At 33.7% G+C, this 15122-nt stretch overlaps 1 protein-coding gene across 4 annotated transcripts in view; it reads right to left on the bottom strand.

Annotated features, from left to right (window-relative positions):
* Positions 1-2236: 2236 nt before the first annotated feature.
* LOC128669198 (hemicentin-1-like) overlaps positions 2237-15122 on the bottom strand; it is a 162715-nt gene continuing 149829 nt past the window's right edge. For 2 of the 4 annotated variants that reach the window (XM_053743820.2, XM_053743819.2), the window contains exons 16-17: positions 6821-6969; positions 2237-2473 (exon numbers count right to left, since the gene is read on the bottom strand). In XM_053743820.2, coding sequence (XP_053599795.1) covers positions 2369-2473; positions 6821-6969 — 254 coding nt within the window. In that variant the 3' untranslated portion in view covers positions 2237-2368. The remainder of the gene's footprint in view (positions 2474-6820; positions 6970-15122) is intronic. The other 2 variants (XM_053743821.2, XM_064435922.1) reach the window with 1 other exon arrangement.

Here is a 15122-nt window from a genome sequence, read left to right as displayed (position 1 = left end):
CCTCGAGATTCTCTTCAAGAACTCTTCAAATTAATCATTAACATCCTCACTGTTGTATGTCAGTATACCTATGATGTGCTTATTTTTGTCAAATCAAATTTAAATTTATATAAAAAATTAAACGAAGTAAATAGTGTAAACACTCGAAATAAGCACAAACTTTGTATGAACAGATTCAGGCTTAAAAAGGTTCGGCGGTCTTTCGTGGGTCAAAGTGTAAAATTATTCAATAAACTCCCTGCAGAGGCTATTAATCTGCCAATGAAAAAATTTAAAACTTATGTTAAGAAAAAATTAATGGATAAAGCGTATTACACAATAAACTGCCACTCCACACATGATAAATAAATAAATAAATAAAAAATGATCTCCTAATTTTTATTTTACTACTGTTTTTTATTATTTTATTCATAATTTTTATTTTTGTTATAATAATTCATATATTGTGACATTTAAATTTTATTTGTAAAACATGTACGTGATTTGTGATCTTCAAGTGTCTGAATTATACTTCTATTTCGACGAATAAGATTTGTAATTATGAAGTCATGGGAATCGAGTGTGTCATGCTCACTCAAATGGTCAATCTGGTAGTGGCGTCGTGGGCCGGGTCGAGAGGTTCCCTCTATTATGGTTGAGCTTCGCGATGGCTGTCCCATGCGTCAACTCGTGAACGGGTGCTGCCAGAGGGAACTGGTCATCTCGTTTCTCATCTATTTTCATGTAAGTTAATTGTGTTTCACATCGGTATATATATATATATATTATAATCAGCACTCGGATCACAATCTTAACCTGTTATGATATACCTTTTGACTATACTACTACTTTTATATATTATTAAAAAAAAAACATTGTAAGAAACAATAATGGTAAGCCGATCTGGCATGATAGGAACTAACACTGTTCAAATGAGTTACTTTCGGCATTTCTTCTCAGCAGTGGTCGTTCCGAAATGCCGTTTGTAGCTTGTGAGAAATAACTATGAATATAAAAATTGACGAGAAAAAGTGCCTGTGAAGGTCTAATTTCTGAATAAATGATTTGAATTTGAATTCGAAAGTTGATAGTAGATTTATTTTAGCCCCAATTTCGCGCGATGAAAAAACATATTATAATAATTATATCATGAATTTGGGCTATGTTGTGTCAAATTTTATTAATATTGTTGGAATTTCATAACATTTTCCATTATATAAGATGTAAAATAAAAGACAACAAAATTTTCATATTTTATTGAATCACATGTAATAAAAAATGATTTTTTTATTCATTTTGTTACATTAATCATGTAATTCTGTGCAATAGTAGGTAAATTCATGAGCAATTGTTAAAATTCCTTAACTGTAGTCCGTGCCATCGAATGAATTTAGTGTTCAGGTTACTTTTTTAATTTTTCATGGGCAAAATTTTTTGTTTTTGTTACAATAAATCACGGACCATGAAAACAAATTGATATTATTTAATAATCGAAAATATTTTCTGAACAATCGTTTTTTATTTATTTTTAACAAAAATGTACGTATTTTTTTTATCAATAAAATAATACGCTTTAATATTTTATTAAAAATTTAACATTTTTCAGAATGATGAAAAAATGTTAATTGATGAACATTAACAGTTATTCTAAAATTTGGGAATATTTTTTTTTACAATTACATACACATTTTTACAATAACATTTTTACATACACGTTGTGCGATACAAACATAAATGAAAATAATTTCACGTTAGATTTTTAACATAGTTTATACAGATTTATTAAAGTTATTTGGGAAACTTATGTTAGCTTAGAGCCAGTTTTAAAATTTTACGTTTTTATTTACTTACCCTCTCTTAGAGTTATCTACCTATTCTTATGTCTAACGTTATTATGCTAACAATATCTGCTAAAGAATATCCATAGATATTTACAATTTGATCATTATCAGTCATTGTCTCAAATTTTCCTAATAGCCCTTATGAAACGCCTAGTGGACTTAGAATTAATACAAAATTTGTTGATTTTAAATTCAAAAGATTCCTATAAACAATTCAGTTTTTCAAACACGCAGTTAATTCGAAAATCTATTTTAAAATTGATAAAACTAATAGACTCTATATAATATAATTAACAAATTCTATAAACTGGGAAACAGCTACGGATTTTAAACATAAATAAATGCACGATACACTAAAACTCTAAAATAAATTACAATTATGCTAAATATTTGGCTTCGTTTTTAATTCTTTGTACTTTTAAAAAATAATGGTTTTTTTTTTCATAATCTTCTAAAACCTATTTTTAGCAAAATTACAAAATTAAAATAATAAAATTGTTTTTCCAGCCAGTTTCTAATAAAATGGAATGTATTTTTTTCTATTAACGTTAGACACAGCTTTCTTGATGCGCGGCCAGTAATGGTGTTCTAGTGGTCACCACCTCTCTGTGTGACCTCAACGCCCCATTCGTCACACTGTGTCCGGAATCACTCTGTGAATAAAGGTAAATAATTTAAAAACTCAAATTCATAATTTAAAAGCATCATTCTGTGGTTTTAAATTTGGCGTTACGCATAGGAAATGAAAAAAAAAAGTCTGGTTTAAAATACGACCAGCATTTACACCCACACTTATGACGAAATTTTTAAATTGGACCTCAGTGGGTGGCTGAAGAGCGATTTGGCATATTAAAAAAAGACTAAAAGGGCAAGTAATAATAAAGCATAAAAGAATAAAGGCATTCAAGCCTAAAAATAAATATTTATATTAGAAATAACTCTCGAAATAAATTTTAAAGGGACCTTTTTATACGAGTGCCAAAAAAGGCTTATACAGGGTTACTGGTATCTAACGCATAACCTTCCAAAGGCGCATAAGGTACATATAGACTAACATCTTTTGTTCTACGACTTTTGTCTAAACGTAATAAATACAAAAATTTTCCTTTTTTTTTAGTTTTAATGTCGTTTCTATAAAATGTTAACTCTGTATTCGATTCCACTACATAACGCTACTGTATTGTCTCGTGTTGCTTGGCTATTTACATAGAGTTAAGATGTGTAGAATCGCAAAGTAGATTGTATTTTTTTATATGAAAAAAAAACCAAAGTCACGAAAAGTCGTAGAATAAAAGTTTTTTTTTTTTATGTACCTAAGTAGTCTTTAGGAGGTTTTGCGTTTGATACAAGTAAACCTGTATACGCGTGTATTCCTAAGTTAAAAAAAAGTCTAACAAATAACTGTCTCTGATATACGAGTAGATAGAAGCATATTTCCGCAGGGCAACTTTCATAGTTTGGACACTATATTAAAATGTTATCTAGTAGCTTCACTTTCATGGATATTAAAACAATAATTTTGTTCGTAACTCGATCATGTTAGTACCTAAATCTATTCAATGGGTGTTTCTCAGAGCATTTCGACCGCTGCAGCGCTATCATTATTCAATTCTAACTGAAAATTTTAACTGAGCTTATCACAGTTATCTCAATTAGTTGTACAGTCTGACTTCAAAAAAAACCATCTGTACTATAGTTATGTCAATTTTATGAATTACTTATTTGCTTTGGAAATGATCCTCAAGAAAATTGACGGATCGTAATGACAGCGCAGACGCAGCGGTCGAAACGCTCTGAGGACCACCTAATATATTTTTATGATAAGTAGCTACATACCTATTCTCATTGCCAATTTTAGAAGCAAGCATAAAGTACATTATTCATAATTAGATTAACCCTATCAATTTCACACTATGAATGTTAAATTGATGTAGTCAAGGTTTAATTGATCTCATTAACCTGCGAGATTAGTTGTTTGCTAGAACCAACTAATAAGGGGCGTTATATTTAAGTGCAAAATAGATATATATATAGAGACTAAGCACTTTGGGATTAGTACTTATGTAGCGAGCCGTGTGGGTGGCTTAAATTTAAAGGTCTTTTCAAGTACATTGTGTCTTCAAGAGGAATTTTACATATGAATTGGGCTACAATTTTAGAATTTATTATTAGTTTAAAGAAAATTAACGTGAGTCGAAATTGATAATATGTTTAGTGACTTCGTTTCACCCAAAGTATTTTAATATTCAGAATTAGTTTATTTCAAAACCAAAAAATACGTAACTCTGGATTTTTTATTTATTTAAGCTTTATGTCACGGAAATACAAACTATATAAGTATAATAGGCGGACTTAATAATAAAAGCATTATCTAAAAGCCAAACTTTTTGATCATACAAATGATATGTGGGTGCAAAATATATATTTATATAAATAATACGGTGATCTAGTGTTATTTGATTTTAAATCAACATTATTGTCTTCACTTATAATAAACAATAATTTCAAAAATTTTTTTTTTGTTTCAATTACTTGTCTGATGACCCCTAGAAGTATTTTTTTATTTATATTCAATGTACACAAGTGACCCCTCTTATATACAGTTTTATTATTATATATAGATATAAATCCTTTTACTACGTAACAATTACATTATTTTTTTATATATTCATTAATTTGACTTAAGATTAAGTGGTTTACGGTTATTTTGTATCATAAATACATTTTAAACCCATCGTAAATATATTTTTTATCCTAAAAAAATATTAAGTTTTCGACAAACATTATACCAACGAAACAGAATAATTTTAGCTAGCTTGAAGCGAAGGGCCCAGTAAAATAATAAAAGTAATTGAAATCCCCTGAAAATCACTTCAAATGAATTAGCTTTGACTTCATTAATGTTTCCTCTGTCTTTGGTTTGTGAGGGCATAACTCTTGCCAAGTAGAGCGTGTGAATGCTGAGTTAATTCAAGTTAGCTTAAATGATAAATCGCCTGTGAGACGTGGCTGAATACATCCTGTGTAGGTATATCATGAACTAAGGAGGCTCCACTAACACTATTAGCATTATTACGGTAATAAATTAGTTTATTACTTGCAAAATTGTTACTTGCCGTCTTCACTTGTGTATGTATCTGTTACCTCATCACGCTTTATGTACTCAAAATTTTGTTGCCGCTCGATAGTCAACTATCAATAGCCTTTCGATAGACTATCGATAATATCGTTGTCTTCCCGGTTTGATACTGTTGATAGGCCTATCGATAATATGGACTTTTCGATTGAAGTTATCGATTATTTATCCATCAATAGTTCGTAGTATCTTTTAAAAATTTTACATATATGTAGTAAAAAGTACGGAGAAGGATATAATGGTATCTACCATTTAAACTAATGGTTCCTGAATTATTAAGTAAGTCATTTTTATATCACAGTTCGCAACATTATGGAAGACTGAGGTATATTATATTTCTTTTAACTATACAAAAAGCTAAATTTCATTGCTTGATTTGAAATAACAAAGGAAAAGAATATTACATTTTGTTATTAAAAATAGCACGTCGCTTAAATCATCGACTCGAAAAAGATACGCATGATTGAGTGAAGGAAATAATCGTAAAGAATGAGGTTATACAAAGCCGTTCTCACTGAACTAGAATTCATACTTCTCTTCAAATACCAGGTAATATTTATTTCCAAGGCTGTCACAATTTAATTTTAACATATCGTATAATGAAGTTGTGTAGCAACTAATCGATTCAACATTCCCAAAAAGGGTCGACTTTAGATTTAAAGACGTTAAGTTTTGTTTTAAGTGATTTTTTTACTCTTTTTTCTGAGCGAGTTTTTGCTTAAATTAACGCTTCGAAATCCGAAATGCACTTGTAAATCAACCTTAAAATTTTGAAGATTCGACTTGGGTTTCACGACTGGCCACCAACCAGACGTCTATTTGGAAATGCTGTTATGCTGATTGTAGATACAAATCTTTTCTCTTTGTAAAATTAGTATGGAAATGTGCCAGATTGTTGTACTTAATTTATTCAAACAATTAGTCGTTAATCAATTATATTTATCTCAAATCTAAACAATTGACTTATGATGAATATGTCATTTATCACTTTGACAATACTTTAATGTACGTAAATAAATCACTAAAATATAAAGAAGCTTCTCGCTGTCTGTCCATGCTTATATGTTTAAAACTTTACATGTTTCACCCGATCGAAGATGGGACGGGCCGCTTGATAAAGTAAAGAAATCAATAAAAAAAAACTCTTGGTAAAGATGCAATAAAAAAAAAATAAAAAAAATTGAACCGATTTCCATTAAACTCAAAATCATGAAAAGCAATTGCTTTTCATGCTACCTACTTTTGAAGTTGTCAGTGTGAGCGTGCATGCGGAATGTTTGGCGGAGCTAATAGCTAATAGGGAAAGCTGTAGCTGAGTACCGAAAACTGATGTATTTCAAGTATATGTCTATGTAAAAGCAACGTTAGTCGAAAGAAAGCATAAGAAATGTTCGGCGTGCTCGGCTACTAAGTGCGAGGCGAACTGTTGAGTTCTTTAGTTGTGAAACTTCGTATTATTTCAAACAATACTATTAATGCCAACCTCCGCATGTCAGTGAGCATGCGGCGTGTTCAGCATGCTCGGCGTGCTCGGTGACTTGGGGTGGCGCAAGCTGTATGCGCCGTTTGAATTCTTTAGCTGTGAAACTGTTTTATTTCAAGCAACATTAATAATGCCAACCTGGTTGTCAGTGTGAGCTTGCGGCGTGTTCAGCATGCGCGGCGTGCTCGGTGACTCAATGCAGGGCTAGCTGTGTGCGCTGTTTGATTTCTAAAGCCAACATTAGTAATGCCAACCTGGTTGTCAGTGAGCATGTGGCGTGTTCGGCATACTCGGTGACTCAGTGCGGGGTTAGCTTTGTGCGCTGTTTTAATTATTTAGCTGTGAAACTGTTGTATTTCAAGCAACATTAGTAATGCCAACCTGGTTGTCAGTGTGGGCATGCGGCGTGTTCGGCGTGCGCGGCGTGCTCGGCGACTGAGTGCGGGGCAAGCTGTGTGCGCTGTTTGAGTTCTTTGGCCCGGTCGCTATCGCGCAGTATTGCGGCGGCTCGGGCTGGCAGTCCATGATGCCTGAGCATTAAAAAGTAAATAATAATTCATTCATTTAAATGAATCAGATTCTACCACAGCCTATATATAGTTATAGTCAATTATTGATCATAGATATGTTGAAGGGAATTCGCGAGAGGTCCAATAGATGTGTTAGATTTAGTTGAAATAGTTCATTGTGTTTTGTTACTTAATGTTTGGCGACTAAGTGACACTTACCCCTAACAACTGATAGGTAACAATAGCATATCCCAATAAGGTTGACGTCAGATTTTTTTTTTTGTTTAATTTTAGGCGAACGAGTTTTTTTTTTGGCTTCGTGGCGTCACTATTAGAGTAAAGAATTTTAATCTCTAGAACATGACAACTAAAACAACACTTTATGATAGTTTATCTACAGTCCTCAACAGTCACAGCCGCAAGTTAATCAGGGAAGCGAAAATGGGAGATAAAGTAGTATATAGTATCAATTTTGTTAAGCTCGAACGTTACAAGCATACAATCAGAACTAATAGTTTCTATTCAATTCTAACATAAAATTAGATACGATTCTAGTCAATTTTCTACCGATTAAAATGAAAAATTAATTAAACTATTACCGCGACCATTATGCACGAGTTGTTTTGGGGAACAACAAACACAATTAGGTTATATTTTGTGTTTTATATTTAGAAGTTATTTTGTATGTATAAATTGCCTAAAACGCTGAAATTTACAAATTAATTTTGTATTAGATAAATAGTAGAAATAGCATTGTGTTTTGGTAGAACGGGAAAACCATAATAGCTCGATATCGGAAATAATATTCGTGCCAATGGTTCGACAACTAAAGCCGCGTCCCATTGCTCAGTCGCGTTGTACGTTGTAGCTCCGTCATACTCCAATAGTTTCTGTAGGATTTGACACTGACATGAGATGACGTACGTCGAAACTTCATACAATTTCTACGTTATTCTGTGTTGATCCTTCGACGGATAGAGGATGTCAAAGTGTTATTAAGTGAGCTATGGGTATGCGCTCGAATAATGCACAAGAACCTACGAAATGGATGAGAAAAAATGGAAAAGTGAACCCTGTTCAGTGACCTACTAATATTTGACGTAGCATAAGTGTGAAAAACCTTTGGCAAAATATCTATACTTTACTTAAAAAGCCATAACAAATGTGTACCTTAACGTCACCGTGTACGTACAGGCAATCAAGTTGTGTTGTAGCGCAAATATAAACAGAGATGTCGTAGAGCCTCTACGAGGTAGCACTTACATGTCGTAGCACAAGCTCTACGATGTTAGAACACTGACTTATATAGATCTGAAATCCTTTGAGTTCCTATGGTACACTTTCTTGTACAGGGTAAAAAGAGGGGTGTTATAAGTTTGACCGTTTAGTATGTATCGTGTTTATTTTCGACTAAACCTAAGTGCAGCCTTCGGTTACAGATACAGACCTTTTTTCGTTTTGCATTATATTTCTAATGTATTTTTTGCCAAATAATTAATTATAACAATTTAAATTAAAAGCGTATATCGTATTTATCATACTTAAATGGAACTGTTGTTTTTTTATAGAAATTCGAACGTTTTCGATAAGATTACGTTCTCGCAAACATTCGTGCTAGCCCCGCTGCTTGCAATCAGAATGGTTCAGCTAAGAAGATAAGCGGGTCAAGTTAGCGGAGCTCGCTGTTTATTTCTCCGTTTATTTGTTCGCATCGACAGCCCTGAATAATTAGTTCAGTCACAAAATAATGTAAGTCGTAGTATTAATAGTTTTAAATGTATATTCGATAATACTTCTTTATAGTCGTATTCCTCATGGCAGAGGGTCGTGGACATTACTTGAAATGAAACATATACAACAACTTTCTTGGCATTTTTAATGGAGTGGTTTGCCATTGCCTTCTCCATTTCACACACAAGTTAATAAACAATCAGTGTGCAGGTTTCATCACGATGTTTTTCTGAATGAAGCAAGGTGATCTATGAAAATTATTATATGTGAGTCAGATTAGTTTCCAAACACATATAAGCACAAGCACGTGTAGTATTTGACCTAGAACCTTTCACAGAAACGCTTCTATACATTTTTAATTTTAGATTCAGTGCAGTGACAGGCAAGCTTGCCTAACGAAGTTCAGTGAAAGGTTTTTATGACAGCATTATTTTTATTATTTTCATTCAGGTCATAGCCTGTGGCTAATTTTGTTTCTATGTAAATTGAGAGTTTAGAAATTGTTACTTGTTGGTTTTATTCTGAGAAGTTTATTTTGTATTTTTTTTCGGGAATATTCCATTTGCTGGTAATTAAAGTGATACAATTTAAAAAAATGTGAAATAACAGCAGGCAATATAAATTGCCATGATAATAGATGGCGGTTTTTGTAAAAGTCATTGTAGATACCTTGAAATGATTTTAATAAAACAAAATATATTTAATAAAAAATAAATAAGTTTTTTTTTTAAGTAAATTACCTACTAACCTTGGTAAGTTTGATTAAAAATGGACTACATTCAACAGTCCACGTTAATAACTAAGTTCGATGTACACAAACACAGAGACGGGCACAGCACACCCAGGACCTCACACATATATTTGCCCGCTAAGGGACTCGAACCCAGGATCTCCGGCTAGCGGATGGGCTTGGTGACCGTTACACGGAGGACGTCAAAGTCAAACTCACGACAGAATCATCATCATATGATTTAATAGCGAGGCTTTTGTTAGTGGAGTTCCTTTCATAGTTTTCTCTCAAAGCCAGTCGAAACTCCTTCACTTCATGACACATAAAGTCACAACACGACAGAATAAAGATCCAAATACCCCATACAATCAAACTATCGCACTTAACATAAAATTACCCTGAAGGGAGCAAAACGTTCTTTCCAGCTAATATCGAAAGTTTCCAAGTAAGAAGCAAGTCTCGACGCGTAGCAAAACAGGGAATCTCAAGTTTTAAGATGCCATTACATCGGCTGGGGCAACATCTGCAGCTAATTCTCATATGCGATGCTACAGGGACACACTTGCGAACACCAACTAAAATGTCTACAGCATTTAGAAGTATCATCAAGTCAAGGATTTCCATTATGGTTGACACCAGACAAGCCGCCGCCGGTTTTAAAAATCACAGGCGAATTTCAAAAATTTAGTTTATGTTTAGAACGAGCTATAGAGCGCAACATATTAGGTGCAAGTCGTTTAGACCAAATTAGAAACTCGAAGTGCACTCCCAAAACTCGAATTGTTGACGTAGACGCCAATACAGCCAAGCTAAAGTGGGATTGGGCTGGACATTATTGCCAGAATGGAGGCCGCGAAAGAAATTTCCTTGTGGGGCTGGCAACAGGCTGCTCTCGATAGAGATTTGTGGAAAAGGGAAGGCCTTTGCCCAGCAGTGGACCACATCAATAGGCTAACAAAAAGTTTGTTTAATTTACACTGACCCCAAACTTCGCTGATACTCCAGAACGCTTCTAATAAACTTGGAGGTCGACGTGAAAAATCTGAGAGATAAAAATTTAAGAAATTAAAATTTTCCGAATGAAATATTTTTAATTTTAAAGTGTAGAGCACGACATTTTTTTATTTCTGTTTCAGCAGTCGTGCTCATCACAAACTGCACTTAATGTAATTAACTTTGCCTGATTAATATAATTTAATACTGTTTGACAGAAAACTTCATATTATGTCCCGTTCAATTTATCGGGTTTTATAAGCGAAATTCAATCAAATTAATGGAATCATATTGGTAATTCAATTACTTTCACTAAATGAAATGAGGCAGACATATTTTTAGAAAATATATTGCGTATCTGTTCGCCGTGACGGGGACATTATTATTAAACTTATAATTATTGCAGATTCACTCGTAGCAAGTTATCGTGCAAGTCGTCTGGTCTAGTCGCGTCAGTGCAGTAAACTCCCGCCTTTATATTACGTGTACTCAAAAAACACGATTAAAAGTAGATCCTTAGATCTATTAAAAGGAAATAAAAGCGAAATTAATACCATGGCTGCCTTAAAAACAATCGATTTCTATGAATCGACTATGTTTTTACCGTATCCGACAAAATAATGAATGAAACTCCCACAGTCTCTTTACAATATCAAAATTTTCTTAATTTCCTCTTCTTCTCAACTACATATTTGGCATCTTTATTTATCAGGCTACTAGCAGACATAATCATTGATGATGTCAAGCACTTCTTGGGTTTGCCTGAGCAGAACCAGATGAAAGAGTTAAGAGTTTGTTTCTTTTCCTACATCACATTTGTTTCCTATATTATTTGTTGGTTAACGAAAGACATGCGCAGGCGGCACCCACTTCCGCACAATTTGTACAAGATCTCAAGAGCATAGATATTTTTTTTTTAAATCGCTTTTATTTCAGCACGTTAGTTCAGTAATTTGCGAGAAAAGACACCTTTAACAATTCTGTTAAATGCTTAATGGGGCGAAATTGACACATGAAAGAATTATTAAAACACGTTAGCTTTTCGAAACAGACTATTTATTTTTTTTTTTTTTAATACATGACATAGTTGCCAGTAACGAAACATTTTGTTACCAACAAACCAACATCCCCACTTAACAAAATAAATGTGAATTACAAAAAAAAATGTTTAGTTATTTAGCTTTAATCCCCAGCATATGCATAAATTTATAATGCTTAGTTGACACAAGACCTTTGGTTAACAAGTCAGCAGGCATTTCCTGAGTTGAAATGTATTCAATATGAATAAATTTATTTTTTACCGCATCTCTAACATAATGAAATCGAACATCAATATGTTTTGATCGAGTGTGTGCCTGATGGCTTGTTGCTAATCTTAATGCACTTTGATTATCACACTTTAATTTAATTACACATTCTTTTCCAGTAAGCTCATACAAAAGATTTTTTAAATAAACAGCTTCCCTGGACGCCTCTGATAGAGCAACATATTCTGCCTCCGTACTGGATAAGGAGACAGTCTTTTGTTTCCTACTTTGCCATGAAATCACTGAACCATTCATAACAAAACAGAATCCTGTGTATGATTTTCGATCCAGACTGTCACTAGCCCAGTCTGCATCCACAAAACCAGTTAATTCCATAGATACATTATTCATATGGTATGATAAACAATAATGTTTTGTTTTCTGTAGATATTTTAATACCCGTTTAGCATATTTGAAATGAACTTCACTATAACAATTGTTAAACTGACTAAGGTAACTAAGACAATATGACAAGTCAGGCCTAGTCAAAACTGCCAAATACATTAGACTTCCTATCAGTCTTTGGTATGGAATATTTGCTGCACAATTTTCTGCCTTTTCTATATTCAATTTACTTTCAATAGGAGTATCTACTGTTCTGCAATCTGACATTCCATACTTTGATAACAGTTGCTCTATGTATTCCTGTTGGTCTACTGTTACAGTTTTACATTCTCTATCAACATTAACACGCATGCCTAAATAGCGTCTAACACGTCCTAAATCTTTTAATTTGAATTCAGAACTTAGAACCAATTTTAATTTTTCAGTTTCTATGGAACTATTCGAAAAAATCAAAAAATCATCCACATAAATAGTTACAAAAAGTTTAATATTCCCAGAAAATCTTGTAAACAAGCAAGGTTCAAACTTACTCATTTTAAAACCAGTTTTAAGCAAACAATCTTTCACCTTTTTGTACCAAACTAATGCTGACTGTTTCAGCCCATAAATAGCTCTTTTGAGTTTCAAAACTTTACCACTGCTTTTGTTTACAAGTCCTTCCGGGATACACATGTAAATGTTTTCTTCTAAATGTCCATTTAGAAATGCTGTGGTAACATCCAAGTGTGTTATGTCCATATCATACTGTACACTTAAAGCAAACAACATCCTAAGAGTAGAATGTTTTACCACTGGAGAGAACGTATCCTGGTAATCAACACCACGTTTTTGTGTAAAGCCTTTGGCAACGAGCCTTGCACGATAACGCACTTTGTCATTCACATCTAGCTTTTTATTTAGCACCCACTTACACTGCACAATAGAGCCATCACTTGGTTTTTCGATCATCTCCCACGCATTGTTGTCCTCAAAGGATTGAAGTTCCTCTTGCATAGCTTTTCTCCATTGATCAGCTTCAGGACCATTTAGTGCTTCTGAGAAATCTATCTGTTCAATTTCTGGACTTGAGGTATGTATACAGATGTTACCCATCCCGAAGCGTTCAGGGGGTCTCCGAATTCTTTTGCTTTGTGCTAGTTCTGGAAGTGGTACTAACTCACTGCTTGAAATATCTGTCTCTATATTTGAGGTGATTAGAGTGTCATCATCATTTTCACTGGATGGATCGGTATATATAGATGTATTAACATCTGAATCATGGAGAGATTCATTCACTGAAGACTCCCCCACTGAATCTCTGCCACCTTCCATTATCACTGGTGACTCAATTGCTTCACTTTCAATATCTTGTATCCAAGTTCCAGTGTTTTCAGTAACAATGTCTGATAGTTTGTTGTTTTCTTCCATCACTATCACATCTCTCTTCACAGTTAAAATATTTTTTTTAGGATCATATACACGATACCCTTTCACTGTTTCTGAATATCCTACAAGTATATGCATCTCAGCCTTTCTATCCCATTTTAATCTTCTTTCTTTTGGTATGTGTACCATTACTAAACTTCCAAAAAGACGTATATGACTTAAGTCTGGTTTCTTTTTATGCCACACTTCATAGGGTGTTTTATCTCCTAAACTTGAAGTTACAGAACGGTTCTTTAAATATACTGCTGTATTTGCTGCTTCAGCCCAAAACTTCTTTTCAAGCTTGGCATCAAAAAGTAAGCATCGAGCTTTTTCAACAACTGTTTTATTAGCTCGTTCACAGACACCGTTTTGTTCTGGTGTATATGCATTAGTTTTTTGATGAATAATTCCTTCCTTAACTAAGTAATTTTCCATTTGTCCATTACAAAACTCACCACCGTTGTCTGTACGCAGTATTTTCATTTTTTTATTCTGCTGGTTTTCAATCATTGCTTTGAAATTCCTGAATATCTGAAACACTTCACTCTTTTGTTTAAGGAAGTAAATGAAAGTCATACGACTATAATCATCGACAAACAGTACAAAATACTGAGAGCCAGCAATGGATCTTGTTTCCATTGGACCACATACATCAGCATGTATAACATCCAATGTTTCCATACTTCTTTGTCCAACATGGGGAAATGGTAGCCTCATTTGTTTGCCTTCGCAACAGGTCACACATTTAGACTTTGTCATGTCACAAGTATCTGGATAAAACAATCCATTCACAATGCCATTCCTCATTTTGTTCAGATCTTTGCTATTAATGTGTGCTAACCGCCTGTGCCAAAGCTCTGCACTTGTTACTACAGGTGCTGCCAGCATACAATCTGCTATTTTGATATTTAGCTTGTATACACCATTTATTGACACTGCCGTGGCCACCAACTCATTTTTCTTGTTGCGAATATAACATTGACTAGCTTCAAAAACAACTTTGTTTCCATTTTTGATTAGCTGACTTACTGACAATAAGTTAGTTGTTAGGCTGGGTACGCATAGCACATCTTTAACCGTGATATCATAATTACAGTTAGTTGATATGTGTACGTCTCCGGAACATACAACAGGTATTTTCATATTGTTGGCAACGGTTATCTCTGATAAACACGGCGTAAAGTTAGCATGTTCAATCCACTCTTTATTTGCCGTCATATGTGCACTTGCGCCACTATCAACGTACCATTCATTTCTACTATATTCTCCGCTTAAAAATACCACGCTAAAAGCATTTGATTGCTTATTTTTAAGCAATTGTGGACATTGGTTTCTATAATGACCCATCTGTTTACATTTGTAGCATGTTATATTCCCGGCCTTTTCACCTGTCACTGTCAGTTTTGAATTTGACGATGACGTTCCGGCATTTTTACTTTTGTTAAATTTGTTTCTTTTGTTGCCACTATTTGCAGCGAATGCAGCGCCACTGGTATCCATGTCACTATTTGAAACCTCCATGTCAATCAACTTCGACTTTATTGCATCTGTGGTAATTGTTATTCCAGAATGCTCTATGGCCATAATCATGGGTGAAAATTTTTCTGGCAAACCCGCTAGTAATAACGATCCAACCCACTCTTCGGTAATTGTAAATCCTG

This window comes from Plodia interpunctella, chromosome 4, assembly GCF_027563975.2.
Source record: "Plodia interpunctella isolate USDA-ARS_2022_Savannah chromosome 4, ilPloInte3.2, whole genome shotgun sequence".
Taxonomy (NCBI): Eukaryota; Metazoa; Arthropoda; class Insecta; order Lepidoptera; family Pyralidae; genus Plodia; species Plodia interpunctella.
This window is presented reverse-complemented; position numbering and strand designations above follow the sequence as displayed.